This window comes from Embiotoca jacksoni, unplaced genomic scaffold, assembly GCF_022577435.1.
Source record: "Embiotoca jacksoni isolate LCO1_2020_lvr unplaced genomic scaffold, fEmbJac1.0.p SCAF_8, whole genome shotgun sequence".
Taxonomy (NCBI): Eukaryota; Metazoa; Chordata; class Actinopteri; family Embiotocidae; genus Embiotoca; species Embiotoca jacksoni.
Genome location: NW_027185436.1, coordinates 15,057,100 through 15,068,107, shown reverse-complemented (window position 1 = coordinate 15,068,107; position 11,008 = coordinate 15,057,100). Strand labels below are relative to the sequence as shown.

General features: G+C 40.9%; 1 protein-coding gene across 1 annotated transcript; it reads right to left on the bottom strand.

Annotated features, from left to right (window-relative positions):
• Positions 1-3,509: 3,509 nt before the first annotated feature.
• Positions 3,510-11,008, bottom strand: LOC138191860 (aquaporin-3-like). The gene is made up of 6 exons (XM_069138916.1): positions 9,619-11,008; positions 5,924-6,050; positions 5,555-5,692; positions 5,313-5,428; positions 4,986-5,203; positions 3,510-4,821 (listed from the first exon to the last, which is right to left on the bottom strand). The coding sequence occupies exons 1-6, from the start codon at positions 9,724-9,726 to the stop codon at positions 4,617-4,619; spliced, it is 912 nt and encodes a 303-aa protein (XP_068995017.1). The 5' UTR covers positions 9,727-11,008; the 3' UTR covers positions 3,510-4,616.

Below are 11,008 nucleotides of genomic sequence, written 5' to 3'. Positions count from 1 at the left end.
GTCAGAAAGGCTCAGTTGTTCACAGAATTGCATCCCATGTGTTTCCTTGATGAGAATTAAATGTAATTATGGACAAGTTTTATTTTTATTTTTTTGGGGGGGGGGAAGTTTGGAATGTAAAGACTAAAACCTTTTAAAAACCCAATAACAGCTAAAAGCAGCTGAGGAATGCTGACCTCCTCGCCACATGAAAGAATGAAATGCAGTCATATTTTGCAGGATTGCTTGGGGTTGATGTGCCTGTCCGATCCAAATTTAAACTTGGCTAATCCTGATACAAACTACAGAAAAGAAACGCTGGGTTCATTTGGACACATCTTAGTGTGCTTTACTGGCAAAATAAGAAACAACGTTGCTATGGATATATATTAAGTTTAAAGTTGCATTTATCCTTTCTTATGTGTGCCATGCGGACCTTCAAGGATCCGAGTTGTTGTATTTTCCACATCTAGACCCGTCGACTGCACAGCATGGAAAAAATCTGTTTCATCAATTTTTGTGTGTGTGTATCTACAGTGTTATCATTGGTGGTTGTTAGGAGAGTCCATGTGCTGCTCATGTAAATTTGCCTGTTGATATTGCTGTGTCAAATTCCCAAAGAAATGATGGTAAATAGAGTGGAATCACCAAATTCCTTCAAAATATTAGTTATTGAAGTAGCTGTCTCTTATTTGGATTCACTGGAGCTTCAGAGGAGAGTCGATGTTATCACACATGGCCTGCACATGGCACTGCACTCTTCCCTCAAGTGTTTCATGCAATGTATAAGAAAACAAGGCCATTAGAGCCACAGTCTGTCCATATACAGCTGTGTGAGAGACATTTATTGCTCTGTAAAACATCAGGTGAAAGTTGTTTGAACTTAAAGACATTTACCTCTTTTTTTCCTTTCTTTTTGTTTTTCTTTTTCACCAAGCATTATAATATTAGGATGAAGCACGCTGGTCTTTTTCCACGTATCCATCAGCTTGTTTTCGCTGTGAACGTGTGTTATTCAATGCTGAAATCTGGCCAGGCGCAAATGCTTTGATGAGATTCCGGCATGAGCACTTTGGCCTCAGGGATATAATGAAGATTTTACAGGTATACTCAGTACCAACTGCTGTAAAAACGAATATACTTGGTATGTGAGATGCTATATTGAAGGTATTATATCGTTTTAGCATGAAAGCATTCAATTTTGGCTCCTTTTTTTTTTTTTACACAAGCCTTCATGCACAGATATGCCCCCTGCCACTAGATGTAATGTTAAAAGCTCATGTGCTTCACTTCTGTGATTAATATAAACTTTCACGTCTTTGTTTTCCTTGCAAAGCTGAGGTCCTTCTCAAACAGGCAGCATTTTCTTTATTATTTCATGGCTAGTGGCAACCGGTTGGCCTGTCTTTATCTTTTTTTTTCGTCCACATAGGAAATGCTATTACGAGACACTTATCCAGCAGAATGGACTACAAAGCAGAAATAATCTTTATACGTCTGCCCCAGGGTTACACCGACGATACTACCATTTTATGCAGTGAACTCGCGGTCATGATTTAAGAACACAGAGGGTTGAAAATGTGCTCAAACAATAATACATCAAATCAGGTCTGATGGCAGAATTCCTCTGCTGCCTGAGCAGCAGACTGCACCAAGCAGGGCAGCTCCTAATAGAAAACACATGTCCACAGCCATAACGCTGGTGGGAGCTGTCTGAGTCTCTTTAAAGGGAAATACTGGTGGTTTTGCAAGTTTTAGTCAATTAACTGCAGACTGTTTATATTACATTACCGCCAACAATTTACTATTTAGAGGAATTTCCTTCATTTGAGTGAGCCACCAAGTCTTGTTCATGTCTTTACAATGTTTTTCGGTTTCACTGCAGTCACCTTGCTGAAACGTGAAACTTTTAATTTGTTGGTAGTGTTGATTAGCTTAGCATATAGAACAGAAGCAGGAGGAAAGCCTGCCTGAGATAAAAAAAAAATAAATTAAAAAATACACCCACCAACACCAACTAGTTCTGTTTTTGGTCTCCACCTACTCCTGAAGGAAACGTCTGTCTGTTTAGCTGCTAAAGGCTCCACAATGTGCATCAGCTCATTTCTACCTTTGTCTCTGCTGCTTGGGAGCCAGGTGGTGTACAGTCGGTTTTTAGATGGTTTCCACTGAAAACAGCTGCCTACTGTTAGCCTGACTCCGCCCCTCCGCTCTCACTTTGATACATTTAGTCTGGAAACCCTGTTCGCATGAAGGTTTGTCAGCCACTCTCAAGGGTGACCAGTCAAGAGACCAGTACGGGTAGCCAAGTGTGATGAAGTCAAGCATTTGTTTTAAAAAAAAAAAAAGTAGTTCCAACGTTGGCAGCGATGGCAGAGCTAGAGGAAGCGATACGAGCAATTGCAGCAACACTAGCAAATATCAAGAACTTGAAGCCGGAGTCTGCAAAGTCCGCAAGTTGTCATTTACCAACACGGCATTTCAGTGCACAACACACGTCAAACGGTGGTTAATGCCGGTTAAAAGCTGCTCCGATAGTTTAAAAATGAACCCAAGGTCAAACAATCTCCAATGGAAATTGGACACCAATTAAACTTCCAATATCAACTACTATGACAGTAGGCTATAACAGGCAGGTAACCCTTGAATTAAACAGCATTAAGGGTACAATTAGATTTTTATCTGTATTTTGCTTGTAAATAATATCAGAAAAGTATATTTTTACTTCTGATTAAGACACAATGTTTCAGGAGTGGAGAGTTAAAGGATAATTTGTTCTTTGATCGTTCCTTTAAAATGCTTTTTTTTTTTTTTACAAATATATTTCTTAAAGGACTAAACTCTTTAAGGTAACACAGAATTTGTCATATTTACTCAATATGATGTATCTACATCTTCAAATTCTCATCAAGACAAAAAAAATGAAGTTTGTTTTTACAGGAATGCTGCGTGCATGTTGAGCGGGGTTTTGAAGCTGACGATAATTTCTTCCAAACACGCAAAGTGAGCTGCTGAGACTTGTTGGAAATCATTTTACAAAACCGCTGATTCATTCTGGTTTACCAATATAAAAACAATGTAAGAACAGATTAGCCCTTTGTGTGGTTCTCCTGAAATTCTCTTGTCAAAACTTAACCTGAATAGAAGCCGGATAAAGGCCAAGCACTTTTACATGTCTCCATATTTTGTTGATAAACGCGAAGTAAGAAAGAGTTTATGTAAAAAGAAATTCTTGGCCTGGACGACAAAGGCTGATTTGATTTGATTTATGGCTGTAGGACAGTGGTCCAGCTCTGGTCTGTGGATATGGAGGTATGCTTGGAAATAAAGTGTAGCCTTGAAATAGCAGTCTAAAATACTGCTGTTCACTGCTTAATGATGGAGCTCCTTTTAGGAACATAAAATTGTTATTAAAGAGCACAGCTGAGTGAAAGGAGTGATTACTGTTCGTTGTCTTTCCGATTAGCTTTTAACTTTGGATACTGCTGGTACAATCGTCATGGACAAGAATCACAAAAACAGACACAGCATATGATTAGATTATTATTATTTTTTAAAGTAAAAACAATTTTAAAAGATGCTTTTACATACATTTGAGCTCTTTCCTTTCCATTTTTTACAATGTTGTGTTTTGCAGTGTTGTGTTTCTCACATTTATTTCCCCTGACTGCAGTCTTGGTTTTAAGTTTCCATGTTATTTATCTCTTGTAAATACACAATACTTCTTTTTCCTGATGCAATCTGATCATAGCCACCTTCAGAAATGAGAAGCATTTGTGCCAAAAGAGAGTAACATGATACACATTCATGCAACAATTAGAAAAAAAGAAAGAACTTTATTGTATCAGTACAAAAGCATTTCCCCTCAACTGACATACAAAACACAAACACTCTCAGTTCAGATGACCGTTGTATTTTGGGGTTACTGGTTAAATTACTGGTTCAAACTTTTCCTGGCAGTAGGGATTGTATATAAAAACGCAGCGACTTTAATATAGCCAGTTTAAGATAGCAACGGTAAAGTGAAGAATGTTGTGGGAAGGAAATAACCTCACCACCATCTTGTCAGCTCCAGACAACACAGTCTGCGGAGATAGAATCATGTCACTGACTGTAAACTCGAGAGCAGGTATTCATTCGCACATGCTTTAATATCTAGGTTAATATTTAATATTTCCATTCCTCAAATTCCTAACAATTTCCCTTAATTGAGATATTAACATTGAAAGGATCTGGACTTGAGAAAACGCACAGGAACTGGTTAGGAAAGTGTACATGTGTCCTAAACTACTGTTTCAAAAGTATGTCAAACTTTATTTATTAACAGCTCTAGAAAACTACATTGGTATAAAGCATACAATACTGTTAAAACTGGAGTGGCGTAGACACGAAGATCCAAATGTTCATTTCTTAATAGAATTAATGTAATTCTGTGTTTCTACTCATACACATTCATTCCTCTACAATATAATACAATCATATGATGATGTTAAGAAAGTGGTCTGATTTCGCAAACACACAACTGTCCTGGGAAATGTTCCAACAGTTATAAAGTAGTATAGTTGTGGCAGGAAGGAAAACTGCTGGTGTGACGGTATTTACATGGGAATGTTTTAAGGTGCATGTCTCCAACATGCTCAGTGCATTTCTTTAGAAGGCTCTTTGGAGTTGTCGTTGGCCCCGACGCTGGTGAGTCGGACATTCTCCTGCTGTGTGCTCTCTTTGATGTCTCGTACTTCTCCCTCCACGTGGAAGCCGACCATCAGCTGGTAGATCATCACACCGATGATGGTGCCGAGGAACGGGGCAAAAATGGGCACCAGGAACCAGCCATTTCTAGCCCTGTGGAGCGGAGGAGAAAGGTTTGTTTCCAAGGAATGAGAGTCAATAAGTAGCGAGCCATGCGAGCGTGTTAGGAAAGGAAATTCACATTGGAATAGATAAAAAAAAAAAAAAAAAATATATATATATATATATATATATATGCTTAAAATCTGTGCGCTTACGTGAAAACGTCAGTGCCCCACCCAGCAATAGCAGTGAAAATACGTGGTCCAAGGTCTCTGGCAGGATTGACTGCGTAGCCAGAATTGAAGCCCATAGACAATCCAATGACCAGAACCACAAATCCCACAGTGAAGGCCTCCAGCCCTTTGGGGATGGGGTTGTTATGTGGATCCACAATAGCCAGAATACAAACTATCAGTGCTGCTGTGCCAATAATCTGTTTTGGAGAGAGGTACATGTAAGAAAAAATAAATAAATCATGGCTCGTTTATATTGGTCAAATTAAAATGTTCTGTATGATACCTGGTTTCCCAAATCTAGACTACCTGATCAAAGAAGCCGTTGACCAAAGTGAGATGTTTTCCGGGGTAGGTAGCAAAGACGCCAGCTGTCGCCTTCGGCCCTGTCACATTGAAAGCTCCAGGATGATCCCAAAAGGCATCTAAAAGAAAGGAACGATCGCGTAAGTTATTTGTCTGGACCGGTTGTTTAAATAATGTGTGTAACCAAAGAAACAAATCTTTTGTGACGAGATCATTTTGGCTCATCACTGAGAGTCAAACCTTACCGTAGTACATGCCAAAAATGACAGCAGAACCAAAGAAAGCACCAATTGTCTGAAAGAGGAAGTACATGGGGAACTTCTTCCAGCGCTCTCTTCCAAGCAGGCAGAGGGCAAAGGTCACTGCAGGGTTCAGATGGCCACCTGAAAATGTACATGGTGACTATGTCAGTCTCTATAATAAACATTGACCATACGGTGCAAAAGCTTGCCTTAAAAAAAAATACAACCATGCTATTTGTTTTATTAATATTAAAGCACAAAGAAAATACAAATGTGGTACTTCAAATGTAATTTGTCTGAGAAATGAAATATTGGTTATCATGCTCCTTTATTAAAAACTCACTAAAATGAATAATAAATTCGTTTGCATACCTGATACCTGGCCACAAACCAGGATGCCTAATGTGGCAGCGAAGCCGAATGCAAAGTTGACAGTGAGGAACATGCCATGGGAACCGCTGCTCAGCACCTGCTGTGCCACAGCACCGCAGCCAAACATCTGGAGAGAGAGAGCGGAAAAGCAAGTTTAACTTCTTGCTTATATAGCAGCTTTTGATGTGGGTGTGACTTTAAAAATGCATTTTTGCTCATATTGACCTAGTTAAATTTAACCTGAAGTGTTCTGTCACAGTCGCTGTACAAGATTTTGTGTGCCCAAAAAAACCAATCATATTCAGTATCTCAGTCCTAAAAATGGATAAATACTGTGGCTATATTGCTTTGTCAGCAAATCAAGGTCATGCTGAGGGGTGAAATAAGCCCGTGTGATCATTATCAGTGAAACCATTCAAACAAAAACCCATTGAAAGAGCTCTACGCAGAATTAAATGGGCTCTATTGTGTCCATGATAGCACACAGTAAACTGTACAGAGAGGTCACCGCGATGACCTTCGTTGATGAGCTGCTGTCCAGCTCATTTATCGGAGGAGGGACAAAATAAACGGCTAAATTTCCGTTTCCGCCTCAAACACATGCTTTTGGGAAAAGTGACTGATTGTGTCAAAGAGGAGGAGGATTTGCAGAACGTGTTGTCTTTCACAACAGGTCTGCCGAGCAGGTGCCAAACTGTGTGTTCTGCATGCTTTGTGTTTACGAGAGTGTGTGTACTCTTTACATGTGCTTGGTAAAGGAAGCATGTGTGGTCCCAGCTTTAGGCGGCTGCTCTCTGAGCCCCCCCCCCCACCCCCACCCCCCGATGGGGACGCCTTTCAGACAAGACCACACGACTCAGATGTTGAGGTTAGCCTGAGGGAACCACACTCGCAGGGACTGGCGCCTTGAGGGGTGTTCATCACCACTGGGCTCAGTCTAAACTCTTTTCCAGCCATGATTAGGCCAACCATTACTGGAAAAAAAAAATGGTACATAAATCAGCCCCACAAAAAAAAAACCTGCGCTCAGCTGTTTTGTTTTTGGAGTGTGGGTGAATGTCTCCTTCATGTCAGGCCACAACAAACATTGTGAACATATAAAGTCAGGACTTTTCACAAGAGTTTGTCTTAATGTCACAGGCATTAAATTACACATGATGGGCCATTAGCTTGCAAGTGCCAACTTCCTGACTTAGATCGCATTCCACCAGAAAGGTCTCCTTTAAATCGGGCGCTGAATCTGTAAGCAGTGAGTATTCCTTTCTACCTCTGAAGCTTTCGCATTCACTGCCGACCGTGTAACTGCAACTTGCTGTGATGCTTGTCTGAATACTGTCGTTAGTTAAGTGCGCCTGCAGCACCATTCAGTAAGCTGGTCATGCACCCATGCATGATCCCCCCCCCCCCCCCCCCCCCCCACACACACACACACACACACACACACCGACACACAGTGGTCAGCCTACTAAAACACACATTTGGCAATTGTCTAGGAGCTGAAGGCAGAAAATCTGCTGGCCTGGGACCAGTCTCTAAATCACTACCTGTGTGATCTTTTCAAAACAGGACGAAGAGCTCCAGAACCCCTCCTGCAGCTCCAGATCAAAGCATGGAACAGTGGCTTCTAGTAGTAGAACATGTAGTCCACATTCAGACCATTAACAGAGGGATGGCCAAAGACATTATCTGCCTGGAGGTGACCTCGTCTTTTCAGAGACAATTTAGAGCGATTGCTGAAAATTCCAAACACACTATACTGAAATCAGTCTTTGGCCAAAGAGTCAGTTAATTCAGAAATATTTTCATCTTTCGCATGAACTGAATTCAGAAATATGATCTACTGGGAGCTACTGACACTCTTCCAAGAATGCTGGAGTCAATACATACAAGGAGGTGTACACTCACTCTCTCACTCACTCACTCACTCACACACACACACACACACACACACACACACACACACACACACACACACACACACACACACACTCACTCACTCTCACTCACTCACTCACTCACTCACTCTCACACTCACTCACTCACTCACACACACACACACACACACACACACACACACACACACACACACACACACACTCACTCACTCACTCACTCTCTCACTCTCACTCTCAATCACTCTCACTCACTCACTCACTCACTCACTCACTCACTCACTCACTCACTCACTCACTCACTCTCACCTCTCCTGGATACCGTCCACAGATAGGTGATCACTAATAAACAGATTTGTTTAATGCTAGACATGTTCGTGATGTGACATCTATTGTTCTGCCCAGTAATGCCATCGCCATGTGTCACCTGTTAAAGGACTGCACCACACCTCTCTGGGTCATCACTATTCACACCATCCCACGTCTTAAATTCTCGAACAGTTACGGAATACTTTCAGTACTATTCATTTCATGCACTATTTAACTTTATATATTTCCGAGCTACATGAAATACAATCTAAGGTCACGCAAATGGCTCTGCTGTAGGGAAATGTGAATATTTTTTAAAGTGTTTTTTTTTTTTACATTGTCTTGTATTATGTATCAGATTATAAAGTTAATTTATTTTAAAAGTAGCATGCTTCTATATCCTCAAACCGTTTTGTAAAATACTGAATGATCATTAAGTCAGTGCTGCACAGCTGCAAAGTGAATATTAAATCATTCCAGGAGTGTTAATGGTTGCCCACTAAGCTGGTTGTTGTACTAGTATTTAAAGTATTAACCGTAAAACCCATGTTATCCTAACTGACAATTTGTTGTGGAAGCGCCACAAACAGATCCTCTTGACAAACTGACCCAATTGGTGTTTATTTTGTTTTTCATTTTACTTAGCAAACAAAACACGTGTGCATCTTTTCCTGACAATAAATGTTCTGATAATTATTTGAACCTGTAACAACTTTTAGAACTGATGAGAAGCTGGATGGAGCATCACTTTGTCTTTGGGCAGCATCAGTCTTCATCAAAAAAAACAAAAAAAAAACAACCTAAAATTACACGTTGCCGGTGTTTAAAAGATGAATTGTACCAATCATGACCTGATATGTTGTTATTATTTGACAGGGAGATAATACACATTAACATGCACGTTAGCTCGCTGTCAAGTGATGAGAGGATGTGAGGAGGTTTTGGCTCCAGGATCCCAGCTCCTCGCAAATATTGGTGCGTGATCGCAAATGTGTTTTTGGCCACAGCACGTGCAGTCCTGAACAACCTGTTAACTTTCCTTGTTTGTTCTGAACTCAGTTTGCCAATGTAATTATCACTATATCCACACACACAGAGAGCCATGGCTCTGTCTGATACAATGGCCTTGGCTTTTACTCCCTTTGAAGTCATCGTGTGGCTTTATAAATGACATACAGTTTCTTTCACAATCATTGTACACTCTTCAAACAGGCACAAATGATAGAACACAAATGCCAGCATGAGGCGAGACATTGAGCACGCTGCAAGAATTGAAGTGCGGGTAAAAAAAAAAACACTCAGAGGGGCAGAGTTCACCTGTTATCAGCATTCAGCATATTTTAAAGTGTGAACATTGCAACGCCCTCATGAGATGATGTATGAGATCAACACACACGCACGCACGCACACGCACACGCACGCACACACACACACACACACACACACACACACACACACGCACACGCACGCACACTCGCACGCACACACGCTTACCACAAGGATGAGCGTGCCCAGACACTCTGCCAGGGCCTGACGAAGCAGCAGGTTACGGATCTGAAAGAACCGGGCCAGTTTGTCCAAATAAATCTTCTGTCTGCCCATGATTTCTGTTGAGAGGCTGATGAGACTGTGAGAAGACACACACACACACACACACACACACACGCACACAGACACAGTGAGTAGTTTCCCTGGTGGCTGTGGAGCTGGAAGAACTGGGTTCCTCTTATATAGCCCGAGTGGACTTGGGCTGGGTTGGTGCTAAGCCTTAGCGTGGACCCACCCTCTGCACCACTCCTCCCTGCTTTTCATGTGTGATTCAGAGTGGGGTTTTCTGGCTGGGCCTCTTTCTCTCTTTCTTTCTCGCTCACTCTCTTTCTCTCTCTCTTTCTTTCTCTCTCTTTCTCTCTCACACGTTCACATACATACACTCTTTACTGTGCTACAAGTCCGCTCCTGCATTGACCTCATTCACCAGATACTTTATCCTCCTAAAAACACATCTATTCATAGGCTCCAAAATATAATCCAGTTCAAATTATTATGTAAGTTTGAACACATGTTTGTCTTATTTCAGTTCCTTGCCTGTGCTATTTGAGAATGAGCGTGGGGATCAGGCTGCTATGATTTTTTTTTTTTTTTTTTTTAAATATTTTTTTACTGATGATGCTTCTTCTCTTTCCCTCAGAAGTGAATTAAGAAAGGCCCACTTAATAATAAGTGTGATCATAGCATTTCTCTGCATTTAGGGACTTATTTGTGTCGTCACCCTTTTGATTTTGATTACAAACATTTACCACTACAAGCTCATTCACCGAAAATCAACTAAACTCCACATTTCCTCTTCCTCTCTCATGTGGCCTCCATTCGCCGCACAAAGCAAAACTCTCATTTTAACAAACAAAACCTATTCCTAACTTTATCAACTTTATCCGAATAACTGCATTTTAAAACATCGTCTTGGAATGAAGCCAAACATCCTCAATTTTTGTTTCCTTGCAGTAAAAAGCACACCTAACTGTAATGCATACCCGTTTGCAGCCAGCACTGGATCATTCACACACATCTCTCCGTTTTCCCCTTCCTGTCCCTCGACTCATTTTCTCAGAGGTGTTCTTTTGTCCCCCTCGTGAAACTTCATCACCACATATTATACCTTCTTTGTGTGGTTTCAATAGAGGTGTGAGAACATTACCACTTCTAAAAGCTCTCAGCTATTGCTTCTTTCTGTCTGGATTTAGTTTTTTTTTTTTTTTGCCTATTTTGTCATGATAAGAGGAGAATATAATCAACTTGGATCACCTGAGCTTTAGACCGGAGAGATATTTTGCACATTGATCTGTACGGATTACTTCCTGCACACAACTGTGCACGTTCAATTTCG

What these genes read in the sequence shown, in the direction of transcription:
- LOC138191860 (XM_069138916.1), bottom strand. Translation starts at nt 9,726, where the DNA reads ATGGGCAGACAGAAGATTTATTTGGACAAACTGGCCCGGTTCTTTCAG. An exon ending in CATTTTTGGCATGTACTACG is followed by an intron (nt 5,429 to 5,554) that starts GTAAGGTTTGAC and finishes CCTTTCTTTTAG; the next exon opens with ATGCCTTTTGGGATCATCCT. An exon ending in TCAACGGCTTCTTTGATCAG is followed by an intron (nt 5,204 to 5,312) that starts GTAGTCTAGATT and finishes TCTCCAAAACAG; the next exon opens with ATTATTGGCACAGCAGCACT.